We start from the raw sequence: 19,418 nt of genomic DNA, 5'->3' as shown, positions 1-19,418 counted from the left end.
ATTTGGCATTTTTATGGTAATAGTTTATAATTTTTTTTCTAAATAAATTGGAAAAGGTCACTTTTTTTGGCCAAAAAGACCACATTATGTCAACAATTATTACCATACTAAATTGTATTAAAAATATATTTTTTCAAATATTATTATTTTTATATATTTTTTTATGTTCCATAACATTATCAACACTCACGATGTATATTTTCGGCTTATTAGTAAAAATACTGTTACTTAACAAGATTTTTTTTCTTTTTTTCGTACTAGGAGTGCAAGTATTTATATTTGTATTTATTTTAACACAATAATGGGCTTCAGTGAATATCTCATTGCTTGTCAGCTCGTGTGAAGATATGTGTTGAAAATTATAATTCATATACTTGCAATTACCCACGAATAATATTTTTAAATTACAATAATAAATAACTAAAATTGTAATTTTTCATTCAAATATATCAAATTTCGCTCAAATATTGAAATATAAACTTAAAATATTTGTTAAAAAAAAACTGGGTTCGTGTATTTTTTGGTTACACCATGAACTACTTACTTAGGGTTTTCACCTTGTTTTCCAAATTAAGAATTTCATACTACTAAAACCACAAAATGTTTTGTAAATGTTCGTGATTTTCACGAATTTTGTCAACACTTTAGTTCTATATTCCTAAAAAAAATATCGTTGTACCTACCTAATGTAAAATCTTAAATATTTTTAAACTTTTATTAGGTATAACAATTCATAGAGAACTTTATATTAGATATTCAAGTGCTTTTTTACATCGAAAACAGGTTAAAAAAAACGTATAGGTAATAGCTTAAAAAGAATTAAAATTGTATTTGTATGATGCACGGAGTTATCCATTTTATGAAAATCCAATGAATTGACGATTATTTATTTTTAATTTTCAACAAAAAAAATTAATTATTTTATTTGATAACAAAACGAAAAATATTGAATAGAACAAAATTAAGTTATATTGGAAGATAGTAATGGTTTATTAGGGCTAGGATTTAAAGGTAATAAAAAATATACTCGAAGAAGAGTAAGGCCTCCTCATCGGCTCAGCAGCTCAGCTTTATCCCTCATGTCTGCCATGAATCAAAATAATGTTGTCTGATAACCGTTATCATGATCAAAACAAACGATTGTTGATAATCATTTTCAATAAATGATCATCGTTTGCCAATTTGGATGTAGCTGCTGGGCGCTGGCTGGAACTACGGAACCATTATCGAATTATTCTATGCTCGAACTTAACGCCCGTTTAAAATATCTGTTTACTCTGTCCGTTTTAATAATATGTCAACTACGTCTAAAATAGTATTTGGACTATCTTGTTTCACGTCTGTGGGTATCATTGGCTTCGTTCACTACCAACAACAAGACGATTTGAATAAGTTGCACGAAGGTGTCGTAAAGGACATTGAACGACAAGAAAATAAACGCCGGGAGTTAGAGATAAACGATATTTTAGTTGCCAGCAATCTTCAGGATGGGGAAAAAATCGCATAAAAAGGAACACAAAAAATCGACTCACAAAAAAAAAAAACATGTGAGTAATATTCTTATAAGAATTAAAACATTTGATTCATCAAATATTATTTGACCATATTAACTTATTTTAAACTATTTAGAGATCTTCATCATCCAGTAGTTCAACATCAAATGATGATCAATGGGTTGAGAAACACCATAAAGATGCATTGTCTACTTCCACATCATTTGCTGCACCGAAAGAAGAACCTGATAATTGGATGGATTTTGTATGCAATACATCCTCTGAAATTGAAAAAAAAGTCAGTACAAAAAGCAAAGAGCTAGAAGAAGCCAAAGCTAGAATGATTAAGGTATATTAACATTTTCACTATTCATATTTGTTATTGTCTCTAGGTACCTATATTTATTTTATTAATATTATTTTTAGCCAGGTCAATCAGAACGAGAACTAAATCCATACTGGAAAAATGGAGGAACTGGTCTTCCACCACCAAAGCCATTAAGTGGCCATAAAGGTTTCCTCAAGCCTAAAGTAGACGATGATGATGATTATCATCACTATAAAAGCCACCAGCATACTAGTTATTCAAAACCTTCTTATGGTCGTCAATCTTGGAAAAAACACGACCGCAGAGATAATGTAAATGATAACAAATATACTGCATCAAAACGAGATAATGAAGAGAGATATAAACGGCCTAGAGAATTTGATGAAAGAAAAGAAGAAAGAGATAAACACCATAGAGAATTTGATGAAAGAAAAGAAGAAAGAGACAAACACCATAGAGAATTTGATGAAAGAAAAGAAGAAAGAAATAAACACCATAGAGAATTTGATGAAAGAGATAGACGCCATAGAGATTATGATGAAGAAAGAAACAGGCAACATAAAGAATATAATAATGAAAGTAAAGGAGATAAAGATAAGCGCTACAGAGAACATGAAGATGAAAGAAAAAGTACCAGAGATAAATATTCAAGAGAATATGACCATAAAAAAGATAGAAAAAGTAAATATGACAAATACTCTGACAACGAAGAAAAATACACATCAGATGATGAAAAATATGAAGAAAAGACATTGCCAAAAAAATATTCAGATAATAATGACAAAACTAAAGAACACAAAGAAAGTGTTGAAACCCCTTTAACTGAGTCTGAATTAAATGCACTTGCTGCAAAACAAATAAAAGCAGAAATAATGGGAAATAAAGTAAGCAAAATATTTTCTAAAAATTGAAAACAATTCTTCTTTTTAGATTTTTAATGTACTGAATAAATTATAGGTTAATAATAATTAAAGATTTGTTTTCTGACTAGATACACATTTAATATACATTTTAATATGATACACTTTAAACAATTGATTATAATTTTTATTTATAGAAATTGGCTGAAGAACTTAAGCAAAAATTAGAATTAGCTCGAGAACATACTTCAAAACAGAATTACACCACAAACAAAACAAAACAAAAAGATGATTTTGTATTACTTACTAGGACTTCATCTAAAGGTTACAGTTATCCTGTTAAACAAGCACAAGTTGATAAAAATGATGGTAGGAAGAAAAAACGAGAAAAAGTATTGACACATGAAGATGGTAAAAGAGTAAGATACTTTGACGACGATGATAAATATTCATTAAAATCTATGGTGAGTTTTTAATAAAATAGAAAACTAAAACAAAAACTTTAATCTTATAAAATTTATTTGTTCTTAAACTTTAACTATATACTATTTTAGTTTGAAAAAGAAATTACTACTACAGCAGAAGATAGTAATATGGAGTTCGTAAATCTATCGAGGAAGGTTAATATTTTATTATTTTTATAGTAATTCAAATAAACTGATTGAAAAGTTTATAGAATAATTTGACATTTGATGATTTCATATTATATAATTATACTTTTAGGTTAATGCTAGAGATGATGAAGATGATGTATTTGTAGATCGTGCATCAGAAAAACGATCTGCTAAGGCATCTGAGAGGGAAATTAAACGAGCTATCGGGGAGCATAAACGTACAGAAAAAATTTTAAACTCTTGTCGTTACTGCTTTGATAGTGAAGAAATGTTGAAACACTTATTTATCGCCAAAGGAGAAAAGGTAAATTTGTAACATATTTATGTTGAAGTTTGATTTTTAATTTGTATATTAATATTTAATAGTGCTATCTGTGCTTGCCATCTTACAAATCCTTGACGGAAGGACACTGTTTAATTGTACCAATATACCACTATGCTTGTGCAACTGATATTGACGAAGATGTTTGGACTGAAATGCAGGTATAGCATTATAATTTACCATTGTTGTTAATAAAATGCAAAATCATCTGTTATAATGAATAAAAATGATTTATTATAATAGGTATTTCGAAAAGTATTGACTACCATGTTTAAAGATCAAGATGAAGATGTAATATTTTTTGAAAGTGCAATGCGACTAAACAATATGCCTCATATGACATGGAACTGTGTGCCTGTGCCAATTGAAATTGGCGACACTGCTCCAATATATTTTAAGAAGGCCATCTTAGAATGCGAGACGGAATGGGCTATTAATGTAAAAGTCGTGGACTTGAGTACTAAAGATGTACGTAGAGCTGTTCCCAAAAGTTTACCCTATTTTGCTGTTGATTTTGGAATGCAAGGTGGATATGCTCATGTCATAGAAGATGAAAAAGTTTTCCCTAACAACTTTGCTGAGGTAAGCTAATTAAATTGAGAAATAGAACAATATAAAGTATCTAGAAAAAAGTCCAATATTCATAACACTTAAAATTCTAAACATTTTTTAAATAATAACTTAAATACATCAATAAAAATAATCACTCTGTATAGTTTGTGATGTTCAATACTAAATATTAAAATCAGATATCCAATAACTAAAGACCGCACAAAATTAGTTAGCTATGATGGAATGGGTAAGGCATACTTATAATAGAAAAAAAATTGAACTTAAATTCGAAAGCCATAGCTGAAAGTTAAAAGGTAGATATTTATAGAAATAGAAAAACAATGTTCATATGCACTAATGTATTAATGAGGTATTTGTGTATTAAATTAATATTTATTAGCTGTACTTATTAGTTATTACTATTTATTACTTAGTCAACTTGAGATGAACAAGTTTTAGATTTAGTGTGTAGCTAAATATGCTTTCTTGAAACTTTATTTCTGAATATACTATCAATTAATTTATACTATATTTTGAATGGACTTAGTTTATTTTATATTATTTGATATTGAAGTTATACTAAATCTGTATAGGAAATTATTGGTGGAATGATGGATTTAGATCACAATGCATGGCGAAAAAGGCAAAAAGAACCAATTGAAGAACAGTTGCAGAAAACTACAAAATTTCTAGAAATATGGAAAGATTATAATTTTACCAAAACTTAATGATTGTACTAAATACATGAGAATAAATTGTAATGTAGTCTTAAAAATTGAAAACAAATTATATTTTTTTTTCTTACCGTAAAGATAGTACAAAGAAAATAATGTTTTGTTATGAGTTATTTTTATATTTAATTATTTATGTACATAAATAATTTGAAAAAAAAATTCCAAACATTATATTAGTTTTAAACAATTAGGTGTTTCTTAACTTTATTTAATTTCAAATAACCAATAAAAATTATTAGACTATAGTTTCCAACTCTTTGGCATAGTGAATAGCATAATCAGCAATCTGTAATGCAGGCAAAGGTTCTACTGCTTTCTTTTCTTCTTCGAGGTGGAATACGTAATAACCATCTTTGCCCAAAATCCACTTTTTCTGCGTAATAAATGGAAATTAATATTTATTTTTCAAATCAATTATTCAGTAAGACTTCAAAAAATTACCTTATTAGCAAAGTCAATTGTTTCATTAGTACTGTTGAAGTTTAACATTTTTGTGGCAGAATTTATGGATACTTTTTTGTATGCTTTTTGTAAGCATTCAGCAATTTCATTACGGAGTGTGTTCGACAGTATGTTCATAAAAAAATTATACGTATCTGATGGAACATTACTCTTTGCTTGAAATATCTAAAAATTAACCTCAGTTATACTATAATATCTAACACTTCTGGTATTAATTTAATGCATTTTAGTATAACTACCTTGTTATAACTGCCTTCCATCAAATATTGTTCTAAAGCGACTGGATGCCTAATATATGTATTGGTTTGAACAATATCATATGGGAGAAGCTCCAATTCTGTATGAAATTCAGCTACTCGATTTTGAGACAGTAAGAACAATAGGTTCAGACCTAACAAATGATATTGATTAGCAGACTCTGGTAATTTGTCCCTGGATAAAAATAAGAAACATTTTTAAATGAAAACTTGTATTCAGTATTACTTATATGAATCTCAAAAAAGGTTGTTTACCTGTAGTCCAAATAATAACACTTGAGTTGAGCCATGTATCGTTCAAAAGATGGAATATCATGCATGGCAATACTACATTGTACTCCTACTTCTAAGATGTCTCCTATAAATAAACATACAATATAACTGGTTATACTGGTTAATTAAATTTAATGAAGAATGGGTTGACTAAACCAAACTTAAGGTAACTGTAGGAAAATTTAACCAAGACATATGGTCTAACATACTTGAATGTTAAGACTACAAATTGTTTTTTTGTCAATAATTAGGTCTATTGGGTTGTAGGGGAAACTTGAAATGTATCAACAAATAATTTTCAAATGATTCAAAAACAATGAAAATACAAAGCAGTTAACTTTAAACCTAACAGTTACTTCATAAAAATATTAAGTTATTTTTTTTTTTTAAATAGCATCTACATATTCGATGTGTTTAATTTTAAGTTGGCCTCTTCAATATCACTCAAAATCTGAAAATGATAACATTAACTTACTAGCTATCAAGTATTCTTTTTGGGATGCTTCCACATTAGAAGTTGGTAAAAAGGTATGTTTAGTCATTCCAATCTGAAAATAAGAATTAAGTAAATAATTTATCTAACTTGAATACAATTTAATTTGTATGGACTTATAAATATATTTTCCATGTTATATTTATTTTATTGCATTAATTAAATTAAACATATCACTAATCACTATTTAAGTATCAGATATACAGATATACTAGACATAGAAACATTTATTTTTAATAAAATATAACTTTTTCCCATTCATTTTTATTATGTTGATTCTTTTTCTAACAGTAAAAGATTGATTATTACGATGCAAACTTGGTTGGTTTTATAAGTTACTCAAGGTATATTTTTTGTTCAGATATAGTAAGTTTGGATTCAACAATCTGATTCTCTAGGTCCCTTGAAGATAAGCAGATTCTGTTTATTGGTTCATGTATGTATAAACTGTATCTTTATTTTATGGTTAATTTTTTTTTTTTAAATGTAAATTCACAAAAATTAAGTAATTTGATAAATTGATATAATCTACTAACATTTGTTCAAACTGAAAAAATGTAAACAAATATTTGTTATTTTTTCCAGTTTTTTCTTCAAACCTAAAAGCCAGAGATAAACCTATACATTTTATATTTGACTTACTCCGATTTAATATTAAAACTTTAAGTTGGTGTTAAAACCATTAAAACAAAATTAATTATACCCATCTAAAATGTTCTGTACAAAATTAAATCAAAATGTTTATAAAGGACTAATTATTGCTAGTAACAAAATATCCAAAAAGTAAATTGAATTTATAAAAAAACCCAACCTAATCAATTCACTTGTTGAAACTTATTCTCCTCACCTTTATTTGTAACAATATACTGTTGCATTGTTTAAAATCTGGTTTTTTTTTATTCCATTCCGTCTTCAGCGTCTGGTACAAGTTTTTGATCTCGTCAAAAGAAGACGTCATATTGTCGTATCCTCGGACTTGGTGATCGGTTGTCCTGCAAAAACAAATAATCGAAGGTACAGAAGTCGGTCGCTGACAGGATGGACAAAGGCTTACTAATGATCGTAGACTTGATGAAAAACGTAAATATTAATGAATTCAGTGAATTGTGTACTAGCGTAGTCATGTACTTGTGTGTGATCATGGAATACAGCTTTTTTGATATGTCATTCGGGGAGTACACTAGAGGCATCGGACGTCCGTGATTCGTGAAATATGCATAAATAGATGCGGCCAATCAGAAAATAGACTGATAATGTCTTCTACAACCACGGTATTGCATTACAACCATGGTATAAGTATTAATATTTAATTTTGGTGATGTTGATAATGTGTTGGTAAATTGTGTATTTTGTGTTTATTGTATTTTATTTAGTGTTAGTGGTTACTGGTTAGTCTTCATTGAACAGTTGCAGTGCACGCTGGACGTCGACTTGACGTAAATCTAAACGAGGCACCAAAATACAAAATCATCCTAATGGCTGACGAAGAATTTGAGCACGACGAGTAAGTGCTGCTCTCTCGCTAACTTCTGAATAAACCTAAATACCTGTTGTTAACACATTTATAACACATTTCGAAACATTGAGTTTACGGTTTAATATTAGTGATCAATGATTACCAACGCTTAAAACATTTGCAATTTATGTAAAAGCCCATTCGACTACAAGCATAAAGACAGAAAAGTCTCTGACAAGTCTACGTAGAATCTAAGACATTCCCCCCTCCGATTGATGGGAGGTTTCATCCCTAAAAGGGACAATTCCCCCCCCCCCCCAGACAAAATCAAAAGCCAAAATATTCAACAATAATATACAACTCAAGTCAATACATTTGCAATTGATTAAATTAATAATTTAATAAAATAAATATAAATTTATAAATAAAATTCAACAATACTTTTACATAACTTTGGTTTATCAATCATTACCTATTAAATTGGATAATAAATCTATAATGAGAATGATGATAGTTGATAGATGATCACATATTTCGGGTAAATCCTAGAGAACTTATTTGCCAATCTATTATTGTGTGAATAAAAAATATATAATCAATCAAGGGGGAAATGTCTTAGTTCAGGGGAGAAATGTCTAAATACCTTACGCAAAACCATTCAATCTGTTCTGTGGCTAACCATTACTTAATCTAAATAATATATATTTAAGAATTATATCAAATTCTGGTATACTCATTTTTATAGTTTGTGATTGTGATACAATATTATTTTTTATTCTAATCATTTCTAATTTACTGCTCAACTTTGATCCATTATATATTTTTATTTATTTATTTTAGTGGTGGCGCAGATGATTTTGATGAAGTTGAAGACGATGCAGATTTAGATGAATTAGATCAACCTGAAGTAAGAACTAATTTTTGTCATGTTTGGATTTTTAGTTAAATTCTAGTTTTAAACCATAATGATGATTTTAATTTAAAGATGTTTGCATGGACTTATACAAAAACAAATTCATTACTACTTAACAGTACCAATTTTTGGCTATACATAGCGTTATAAATTCAATTGTATAATGAACATGTTTTTAATTTTAAACAGGAAAATGAAGATAACATTGATATATTACCTATTCAAGAAGCTCAAAGTCAAGTTCAAAAGTCTAAACGAATCACAACTAAGTATATGACCAAGTATGTTTTCATAAACTATCAAGTCTAAAAACCTATACATTAAGTTGTTTTATGCTTTGACCTCATAGTCAATGATAAAATTATACTCTATTCCATCTAAGAGTGAACCACTCGGCTGACCAAAACTCGTTTTTTTCACGCATTCCCACCACAAGATGGGCGCCGCCGCGAACATTGGTGAGGGTCGTCACTCTGTTTGCACGGCGGTCGACAACTAACGACGACCGGCGATGACTGTCAACCAATGACAGAACGCCTAGCCGTCACCAGGGGGGTCAGACAATGATCGGCGGCTCAGTCTGCGTGCGCGAAAGCGGTTCACTTTTAGGTGGAATAGAGTATATATAATAGTGAAACCCATAAAATATATGATAGTAAATTCTCATGAAATAAAAATTGTACCAAAATTAATTCCAGTATGGCTCTTGTTACTTTGGTTGATTCAATATTAGAAATTTACTGTTTTTAAATAATATTCTGCATACTTATTTTTTTTAGGTATGAAAGAGCTCGGGTATTAGGTACAAGAGCCTTGCAGATAGCAATGTGTGCCCCTGTCATGGTAGAACTTGAAGGCGAAACTGATCCTTTACAAATTGCAATGAAAGAATTGAAGAAACGTAAAATACCTATTATAATCAGAAGATATTTGCCAGACAATAGCTATGAAGATTGGGGAATTGATGAACTAATAATAGTTGATCAATAAAATATAGTTTATAAGCTTTACATTTGTAAATCATTTTTTAATTTAATAATTACCGAATTACAATCATGCTTTTTGTTTTTGTTTCATTGGTTTATTCAATGTTTTTATCATTTATTTAATAAAATATAAAATTTCTATAAGCATTGCACATCCAATTTTTCCATTCAAATATTATTCTAGCCTTAGCTAGATTTTAAATTTAGTTGGGGTATCAGTTACATAATTAATTGGGTAGGGTTCCCCATTTTTACTACTCAGTGTCATGGTTTAGATATTAAATTTGTTTATGTATTGGCCTTATTCTTGTCATTTATCAGTCATGATAACACCAAATGAATTCATTAATGAGCTGTCTCAAAATGAAAAATTAAATTTTGCATTGTAAAATTGTAATTAACTCTTGCTGTGTATAAAGTATATAATTAAAGCAAAATATCACATATATTTTTAGTAGGTATTAAATTTTATTTTTTGGGCAACTTATTATTGTATTTATAAGTCATGCCATATGATAAATAATAATAGTAAATTACTAAAATGTAAGCAATTTGTGAGGGGGTACTGGCGTAGCCACCCTTGAGTCAGTGCCTGATAAATACATATTGAATTTTTTCCTTAATACCTAACTGTGTGTTATATGCAAATTAACTGTCTTAATTGAGGAAAACGTAAGAAATAAGATATATTATTAGTAAATTTTGGACTGATTTGATATCTCATAAATGTAGTTAGAAATGTTGTAACCTTAAAAATCTAAAGAACGATTATACTCTGAATAATGAATTAAAAATTATATTATGTGGTAAATAATATTATATTTATAATTTCAAAAAAAATTTAATTACACATTGTGTCACTGAAATCAGTGAAATCTATCAATCTTTGCTTAAAATATCAAAAAGCAAGTATAACTATGGTAAAAATAAAGTATATGATGTAATATGTAAATACCATTATTTGTATTACAATTAAATTTTCATAAAAAAAATAATATCTATCATAGAAGAAAAAACACTATTAATCTAACCTTAAGGAAATCAGATTTGATCATTTTAGCTAAAAAAAAAATAATATAATAAGTTAATTGATATCAATATATAATTTAATCGAAAACATAAAATAAATGACTTAATGCTGTATACAATTGTACAACACAAATATAATTTACATAACTTAAAAATAAAACTATTAAATAAAGTTATATTAATTAGCAATTACCTTAAGCTATATTAGCAATCAAAAAAATTGTATACACAAAAATAAATTTAAAAAAAAGTACAATTAAGAGTCATCGTGTAGATTTCTAAATAAAACACATGCACAATATGATTATACCGGATTGGTTAACAATTCAATAATAATTAATGTAACCTACCTAATATCTTTAAATAACTGAAAAACTTTTTAAACAAGTTTTAGTTTACTATTCTTTTGTTTGCTTAATTATGTGTTAAAATTGAACAAATTATATGCAATGTGTTAATAATTCTTAAATACATATAATGCTTATTAAAACAAATTGCGATATTTTATTCACCAATGATATATACATCTAAATACATGTTATGAATTTATTTATGACAACAATTGACAAATAGCTTTAGTCATATCTGATTAATCAATGTCAGCAAGATTTGTAAAAGTAAAACTTATTTTAAATAGTTAGTTTCGTAGTAGATTCAATCTTAAATATTTTATTGCCAAATTTTAAAATAGCATTTTAAGGTTACATCAATAGCTTAACTATTGTTTTTTCATTAAAATGTAAAATTGTTCTTAAAATACTACGCACACAATTTTTAAAATAAAATCAACAAGGTTTTAATCAAATGATAATTAGCAAAAAATGTGTTTTAATTAACTCATTCAAATGTTCAGAGCTGAAAAAAATGTATAACAAATTTTTCTATTGTGTTTAAAATATACTATATCTAGCAATCTAATTCAGACTTTAATCAAAGACCTAGGCACTGTAGTTAACAATCTAGAAACAGCTTTTTCTTCACATATAGTACATGTAACAACTTGATTAATTGATGAACTTTCACTGATGCATTCTAAAAATATACATGGTATATAAACAAATTAATAAAATAACAATAATGAATATATAGAGTGGGTCACCATGTTTTCTAGAGTTAGCTGCTAGGAAAATGAGAAAACAAGATGGCCCATCCTATAGAATATTGTCATAGTTACTGTTTAAAATATCACACAATTGTTGACCGAAATACAAAAACACATTATGTTGATTCAATCAAAAACAAATCATTTCAAACATTATAGTAAGACTTAAAAAGTAATTATAATAATTGAATTGTTAAAATATTTTGACTGAAGATTGGAGAAATAATATGAATGTTTTATCATCATTTTAATGATTTTAATTTATATAAAAAGTATTTTGTTTAGGTGTAGATCTATAAATTAACTTATCTTGTAATATATCAGGAAAGCTTTCATGTAATAAAATCATGGTATTATAATATTTTATTTTATTATTAATTTGAACAATGCTATAAATAGTATTTGATTAAATAAGCAATTTTTTATGGAAAAAATATTATCCAAGTTTATTACAAGCTTTTAATAACATTAAAGATAAAACAACTAAATTGTTAGCAATTTGAATTTATTGTTTAAACTGAATAAAATGAAAAACATGTTCAAAAAGTTACCAGTGTCCTGGCTAGTAACATTTCTAAAAATGATCAGATAATATATATTTAAATTGTATTTGCAGCAATACAATTACCTTAAGATAAATTATATATGTATTGGTGGTCTAAAGGATATTTTACGTATGATTGTATACAAAATTAATAAAAACGGTTTGCCACAGAACTAATTAAAATTATTAATCACTAGTTAGTGTTATTAAAAAACATACCACTAAAATGTCTACATCATTACAAAAAATTGTTTGTATGTGTCTATTAATTTAAAATAACCAATACTCCATTCATGTTAAGAAGGAAACCTTATTGACAGCAACCAGTTTTTGATAGCTGGTGGTCAGCACTCAGTACCAACTGAGTCAACCATCCATATGTACATGTATAAAAGTCAGCCACCACAGTGCCTTCCAATATACATGGAGTATATAGCATAAAAAACAAACATTTTCTCAGAATACGTCACAAATGGTGTTTAATATTATAATTTTTGAATAACTGAAGAATATACATAAAATTATAAAGAAATTTAAGTGAAGTTTTAATTGTCTAACATTTTAGTAAAACTAATCACAATACAATTCATTATATTCATTATTTGATTTCTGGAGGAAAGTAGTTCTTAAATTATTATGAATCTGATCAAGTTGACCAACACAAAGATTCTAATTTTGAAATAAAAAATTCTAATAACTGGAATGGATCTAAAATAAAATTATATAATTAATCAACAACATTAAATGTATAATGTTTAAACTTCATGTTTAAATTAAGATAGTTTAAAACTATTATTTTTAAAATTATGTTGTTAAAATGTGCTTCTTTTAATATTATCATTTAGGTTTTTTATATCGCATGGGTCAACAATGTGTTAAAAATATCATAAAAAAGTGTAATGATAAAAAATAATCACAACAATTACAACAATTAAGCTTTTGTTATATACCTGAGTGTAAGTATCTATCACAACTGTTACACTGTGTCATGCGCTCGACGTTTTTGATAGGATAGCAACGCATGCAATTAGGGCAGAAATGGCCTTTTTTCCATGACCTGGCCAGAAACAAACCAGAATACCCCAATATGTTAATATGTATTTTATTTGTATTAAAATTGTATATGTGTTAATGATTTAAATGTAGTATTTTTTACAAGAAAACTGATGAAATGTATGTACACGTCATAAATATTAAATAATATCAACAAATTAATTCAAAATTCAAAATAACTTTCAATATGTTATATACCTGGAACACGGTGCACACAATGTACGACAATAGACTTTTGAACCAGTTTTTTCAGTTTTCTTAAACTGAAATAAATACATCATAGTTGAATTAATAAATAATAAATGAACAAATCTGCGTTAATACACAATTTCAAATTAAAACATAAAACATAAGGTTTGACAAAATATAGTTAATTCTTAACTATTACCTCGTAAAACCATTTAGAATCACCTGGTCCTGGATCAGAAACCCCACAAGAACTACACATAGCACATTCTTGACAGTGCCAACGACCTTCAGGAACTCTACGAAGTCCTACACAATAAATGTGATACCTAAACGAAAAATATAATTTTAAGTAGTCGTAATTTACAATCATCATTCTCAAATTATATTTGAACTTACCCTCTATCACAAAGGTCGCAGAACAACATTTTATCTTCATCAGCCACTTCTTTACACTGAGCACAAGATTTACATTCATTGCATTGCCAATTGTAACGCTTTATGTAGGGTATCATCTCCAATGTCATATCCAAACATGTTGGATGATCTGAAATCAATAATACAATAAATACATTCTTCATAACATAAATGCATATATTTCGATTTAATAAATTGTTCTTACAAATCGTCAAACATTTTGAACAATGAATTAATGGTTCAACCGATCCAATTTTGTTCTTATCTGCAGTGCCGAAACATGATTTGCATTCAGCTCCTTTTTTATCACTCGGACCATCCAAACAATTTTTGATTGATTTGTTGTCAACGTCAATTGAATCATCACTATCACTATTAATTAATATTAAACATGAACACTTCATGGCAAAAATGGTTAGTTTGTAAAATACCCGTTTCTGATTAAATCTTTGCCAATGAAATTAGTCCTACACCATACTATACTTAAACCTTGATTATTTACATATTCATCATGCAATTCAATATTTTTAGTTATGTTAATGTAGACATACATCTTAAAAAATTTAATTTACCTAGAGTCATCAGAAGAACTATCTTCCGATTCAGATTGGCTGCTTAAAGAAACAGGAAAGTCTTTATCTACAGATTTCAAAGGACCATACATAACAGTGTTTATTGGCAAGTAACGTAAATCTTCACTAGAGTATCTAAAAATTACAAAGTAACTTGAGAAGTTCAAGACAAATTTTAGTTTAGTTACTTTAACTCTTACGTTGCGTAGTAATCACAGAATTGTCCAGGTAGTAAAGCCAATGGATAACTGCCGATTTTAGGTTTGGGCACAGCCATTTTCTTACATTTATTTTTTGGATAATGCACAATAAATGTTTGCATATCCATTGAACACTTACGAGACTCTAAACGTGATTTGTTTAAATTGGCATTCCAATTGGCTACAGCTTCCATAGCTCTATCACGTAAATCTAACTTTGACCCATCATTGTTTGAACTGATTGTCATCAATGCTTTAGGTATAAAAATTAATATATATTAAAATAAAATAAAATTGTTATGTTTAATTATTAACTACATAAACTTTTTAAAACTATACCTCTTTGTCGATTAGATAATTCTTTGGCATGTTTAAGTCTCATATATTCTCTCAGTTCTTCATATTTTTCTGGAAAATCTGTATACATGATATCTAATACTTCCGAACTATACAGAACCGTTAGACCTATTTAACACATTCAAAATTAAAATTAATACATATAGATTCAATTTTGTTTTATAAACATACCAAGATCACATAATGATTCAGCGACTAACCCACTGTCACACAAGAATGTTCGTTCTTCAGCTTCAACATTACGACGTTTCAATCCTGGGTATTTTCTTTTGAATGATTTAACACCCAAGAAATTTGATATCTGCTCTTGAATCATATACAGTTCTCCGCCATCCAATGGCCATTGGTATTCGGCAATTTGATCAACAGTTAATGTTTTATTGCTATTATGAATTATAAATAAATACCCACATTAAAATACTATTAATATCAGTACAAGCAATTTTTTAAATAATATAATGTATTGTAAAACATAATTAAATTTACCTTTCAAGATCAATGACTTCCATTCTTCCTTTTTTCATTCTCATACTATCATTTGTACCACTAATAGATAAATCGTCTTCGCCTAAAAATGTATTTTACCAACATATTATAACATCCTAAGTTTAAATATTTTTTAAAGTTTTAACATACCTAAAATGAAATTCCTAGCAGTTGATTGGGACAAACTATTATTACAATCAGCACTCATACGAGTTTCATCATCAAAGTTTTGAGGTGGTGGAAGAGATTTCTTCATCTCAGCTGCTCGAGCCCTTTCTTCTTGCATAAGTCTTTTCTTCTCATGCCACTGCAGTCTTCTTTCTTCTGCTCTTTGCTTCTTTTTCATTTTCTTTTCTTTTAAAATATCATTACGAAGTTTTATTTTTTTTTTCCTTGCCTCTAACTTTCTTTCTCGTTCTTCTTCTTTTCGGAGTCGCTCAGCTTCTATCATTGCTACTTGTTTGGTTTCTTCTTCTTGATTCATTTCTTCACGAAAAGTTTCTCCTTCATCATCAATACGTCGACTATTTGATGCTGTATCACTATCAGATCCATCGCGGCCACGACCACCACGACCTCCTCGTCCTCTTCGCCCTCGACTACCTTTTCCTCTAATACTCTTTCCTCGCTTTGGTGTCGATGCTTCAAATGAATCAAACATTCCTGCCCCTCCACTCATGTCTTCCATATCAAATAATGGAACATGAAAAACAGATTCATCTTCAGTGCAGCCTTCTTGAACTTTTGACTGTTGTTGTTGTTGATATTCTAACAATAATTGCTTTTGTTGAGCCAACGCTTTTGGTGGTCTACCTCTTTTTTTGGGGGTATTTAAAATCTGTTGTTCTAAAAGAGCAATTTGTTCAGCACTGAGTTTAGGTGCAGGGCGAATTGTAGCAAATTCACTAAAAGATTTAGAAGGTTGAGAAAGAGCATTTTTTAAAGGACTATCCCCCATAGCAATATGTTTATTTGTGATTTTTTTTATTAATTCAGATTTAACATCTGGACGAACTGTAGTTTCAGATTTAATTTCTGGATTTCCAACTTTGGGTAACTTTAATGTTATTTTACCAAGTTTGGGGGATTCTTGAGACTTGCAAATAGGAGTAATGGTTACATTAGAATCATTTAAGAATTTTTCTACTTCATTCATTTTAGCTGATCCCCATTTAGGAGGCTCGTCATGTTTGCCAACTGTTGTGTTTTCATTAAGACAAATAGAGCTAGATGCTTCTGGTGTATTACTATGAATTTTATTTTGAGATTTTTTAATTTTAGTTGGTTGATCTTTAATGGCAAGTTTTATTTCTGCTTCTATTTTATTTACAATAGAGTCTTGACCAATTGTTGGTAAATTTTCATTTTGTCTAGTTTCTGACACAGATGACGAGTAATCATTTGCAGAAGGTTGATCATGCACTTCGGATGAATTTCCAAGCGATTCGGGGGATTTTTTTGACATAAGAGCTGCTTTTAAAATATCAGCCTTAAACATTTGAGAGTCTTTTCCTTCAATATTTTGTCTTGTATCATTATCTGGTACTTCCTTTGATAACATATTAGTGGTAAGGTTATTTTCATCTCTTACATGTATTTTTATTTTAGATTTTAGATTTTTACTTTCTGAATAAGCGATACCATCATCTTTCTGGCTATTATGTAATTGTGAATCAAATGATTCATCTTTTATTTTATCGAGAATATCGATTTCATTATTGCTTTTATTGTATTTGTCAGCACATTCATAACTGGATTCACCTATAGATTTGTTATCTTCAAGTTTCACAACTATTGGACTGGGGTTTTTATCCTGTGCTTTAAAGTTACATTGTTTGTCAACTACTAATCTTTCTAAAATCACTCTGTAGTGATCATTAGCACTTTTTTTCACAGCATCATAATCTGTACCTTTTCCAAAAGTTCCTTTGGTAAGGACATTTTCTTCAGTCGACTTTTCTTTCTTTATACATTTTTGTTCTTCGGTTATTAAGCTAACCTTTCTTTTGTCTACAGATTTTTGCTCAGCTAATAAACTTACCTCTTCTTTTACATCAGTATTTACTTGTATAACAGTAGCAGTTTGGACAGATTTAGTTTTATCCACCTCATGCAAATTATCTAGTTCAGTACTTTTTTCAACACTTTTTGGTATACCAGTTTCATTTTCAACTAGTTTAACAGACTTCAATGCAGTAGAATTTTTGTCTTCAACATTATTAATACTTTCATTTACACTAGATTTTTTTTTAGTTATTTCTTCAGCATAAATTTTGACTTGTCCCTGTTTTAACCTTATATCCTCGGCCATATTTTCTGTTATGTGATCAATCTTTTCTTCAGTATTTGATAGTTTTTCTCTAGGTTTTTCCATAGTAGTGTTAATATTTTCTTCACTAACAGATTTTAATGACTCCAACTTCGATGTTTCATTTATTTTATCAAATATTTTTGAATCAGTAGGTTCAATTTTAACTTCAACAGTTGATGTAACAAAAGTTGGTCGTTTCAATCGAGGCCGCTTTGGTTGACTATCATTTTCTGAAGACGACCCATCATCATCAATCTTGAAAATATTTTTTTTTAAATGTTCCAGTTCTTTCTTTGTTTCTTCACTAAAAATATTTTTTATATCTAAAGCATCAGAACTGCTATCAACTTGTTCGTCAGGAACTTGAAGATTGACTATAGGCTTTTTAACAATTTCTGGTGGACTGATCAATGATTTTACTTTTTCTAGTCTATCCGCTGGTTTATCAATAGATAGTGAAACATCAGATGAAGTTGAAACTTTCACACCAGAATTATTATTACATTTAGGTAGTTCTGTTGGTTTTATATTAGTTTTAGGTATTTCTGATTGTTGTACGGTGATTTTAGGTATTTCTGATTGTTGTACGGTAGTTTTATGTATTTCTGATTGTTGTACGGTGACTTTAGGTATTTCTGTTGGTTTGGCAATAGATTTTGGTATTTCTATTGGTTGTATATTAGATTTAGGTATATCAGTAAGTAGAACATCAGATTTATTGACTTCTGAAGTAGTGGAGATTGCAGGTTTGGCAACAGGTGAAAATACGGGTCGAACGAGTTTAATTCGTTTAGGATTAGGCTTGGGGTTCATATTGTCATCCTCAACTTTACGCTTATCAGAAGCATCAGTAGCAATTTTTTCTTCTTCCATATTGGTTGATACTTAATAGTGTGCTATAATACTCTAAAATTAAATCATTAAATTAACAAGTTTGATTAAAAAAATTGAACATTCTAACCATATAAACTAGAAAACAGATATATCTATTACCTACTTACAACAAACAGCAAGATTGAAGTTGGAACATCAATGATTGATGATTGATGATCAATCTTTCCTAAGTTGTATTTATTTCATACGTATTGAATTCAACACAAAACAGGATTAAGTAATTTCGACAATAACACATGAGAACATTGGAACGGGCTGGTTAAAAACACCAAACACAGAATACAGAAAACACTTTTCAGTAGTTGGTTGGACGAGTCCACCCAAGTCCAGTCACTGGCAGAGGTAGACGATAAATTTAGACTTGTCAATCGTCAGTATTCGCCAGTCGTCACTCCATTTCTATCTTTTATGGTCAATACCCCTGGCTCGGGACTCCATACTTGATATTTCAGGACTGGAGAAATTATGTTTACATCTTTCCGGTGGCCCCTTTTATTGTTTCTTAAATATTGAAAATAATGTGC

At 28.7% G+C, this 19,418-nt stretch overlaps 4 protein-coding genes across 10 annotated transcripts; 2 read left to right on the top strand and 2 right to left on the bottom strand.

Annotated features, from left to right (window-relative positions):
* The first annotated feature begins 1,156 nt into the window (after window positions 1-1,156).
* Window positions 1,157-4,980, top strand: LOC111034114 (CWF19-like protein 2). Its single transcript, XM_022315155.1, has 9 exons — window positions 1,157-1,547; window positions 1,630-1,842; window positions 1,920-2,705; window positions 2,879-3,145; window positions 3,236-3,301; window positions 3,405-3,599; window positions 3,662-3,778; window positions 3,861-4,199; window positions 4,763-4,980. Exons 1-9 carry the CDS (start codon window positions 1,488-1,490, stop codon window positions 4,895-4,897), a joined length of 2,178 nt encoding a protein of 725 aa, XP_022170847.1. The 5' UTR covers window positions 1,157-1,487; the 3' UTR covers window positions 4,898-4,980.
* Window positions 4,981-5,076: 96 nt separating this feature from the next.
* Window positions 5,077-7,581, bottom strand: LOC111034128 (26S proteasome non-ATPase regulatory subunit 8). Its single transcript, XM_022315183.1, has 7 exons — window positions 7,443-7,581; window positions 7,236-7,380; window positions 6,371-6,443; window positions 5,878-5,980; window positions 5,605-5,797; window positions 5,345-5,530; window positions 5,077-5,276 (listed from the first exon to the last, which is right to left on the bottom strand). The coding sequence occupies exons 2-7, from the start codon at window positions 7,344-7,346 to the stop codon at window positions 5,139-5,141; spliced, it is 804 nt and encodes a 267-aa protein (XP_022170875.1). The 5' UTR covers window positions 7,347-7,380; window positions 7,443-7,581; the 3' UTR covers window positions 5,077-5,138.
* A 166-nt stretch (window positions 7,582-7,747) lies between these two features.
* LOC111034134 (DNA-directed RNA polymerases I, II, and III subunit RPABC2) lies at window positions 7,748-9,833 on the top strand. The gene is made up of 4 exons (XM_022315188.1): window positions 7,748-7,892; window positions 8,685-8,751; window positions 8,947-9,038; window positions 9,537-9,833. The coding sequence occupies exons 1-4, from the start codon at window positions 7,864-7,866 to the stop codon at window positions 9,745-9,747; spliced, it is 399 nt and encodes a 132-aa protein (XP_022170880.1). The 5' UTR covers window positions 7,748-7,863; the 3' UTR covers window positions 9,748-9,833.
* Window positions 9,834-10,684: 851 nt separating this feature from the next.
* LOC111034124 (titin) lies at window positions 10,685-19,355 on the bottom strand. 7 transcript variants are annotated; one of them, XM_022315174.1, is made up of 13 exons: window positions 18,994-19,353; window positions 15,840-18,906; window positions 15,690-15,771; window positions 15,375-15,586; window positions 15,186-15,311; window positions 14,847-15,099; window positions 14,647-14,781; window positions 14,280-14,446; window positions 14,057-14,204; window positions 13,860-13,986; window positions 13,670-13,734; window positions 13,369-13,475; window positions 10,685-11,804 (listed from the first exon to the last, which is right to left on the bottom strand). In XM_022315174.1, exons 2-13 carry the CDS (start codon window positions 18,871-18,873, stop codon window positions 11,692-11,694), a joined length of 4,569 nt encoding a protein of 1,522 aa, XP_022170866.1. In that variant the 5' UTR covers window positions 18,874-18,906; window positions 18,994-19,353; the 3' UTR covers window positions 10,685-11,691. The 7 variants fall into 7 exon arrangements, 6 of the variants coding, with proteins under 6 accessions (XP_022170866.1, XP_022170867.1, XP_022170868.1 ...); XM_022315175.1 differs by having other exon boundaries at window positions 18,998-19,353; XM_022315176.1 differs by having other exon boundaries at window positions 19,002-19,353.
* Window positions 19,356-19,418: the final 63 nt, after the last annotated feature.

The sequence above is a fragment of the Myzus persicae genome, unplaced genomic scaffold (genome assembly GCF_001856785.1).
Source record: "Myzus persicae strain clone G006 unplaced genomic scaffold, MPER_G0061.0, whole genome shotgun sequence".
In the NCBI taxonomy this organism is placed as follows: Eukaryota; Metazoa; Arthropoda; class Insecta; order Hemiptera; family Aphididae; genus Myzus; species Myzus persicae.
The sequence above is the reverse complement of the archived record's forward strand: the minus strand, read 5'-3'. Positions and strand labels throughout refer to the sequence as shown.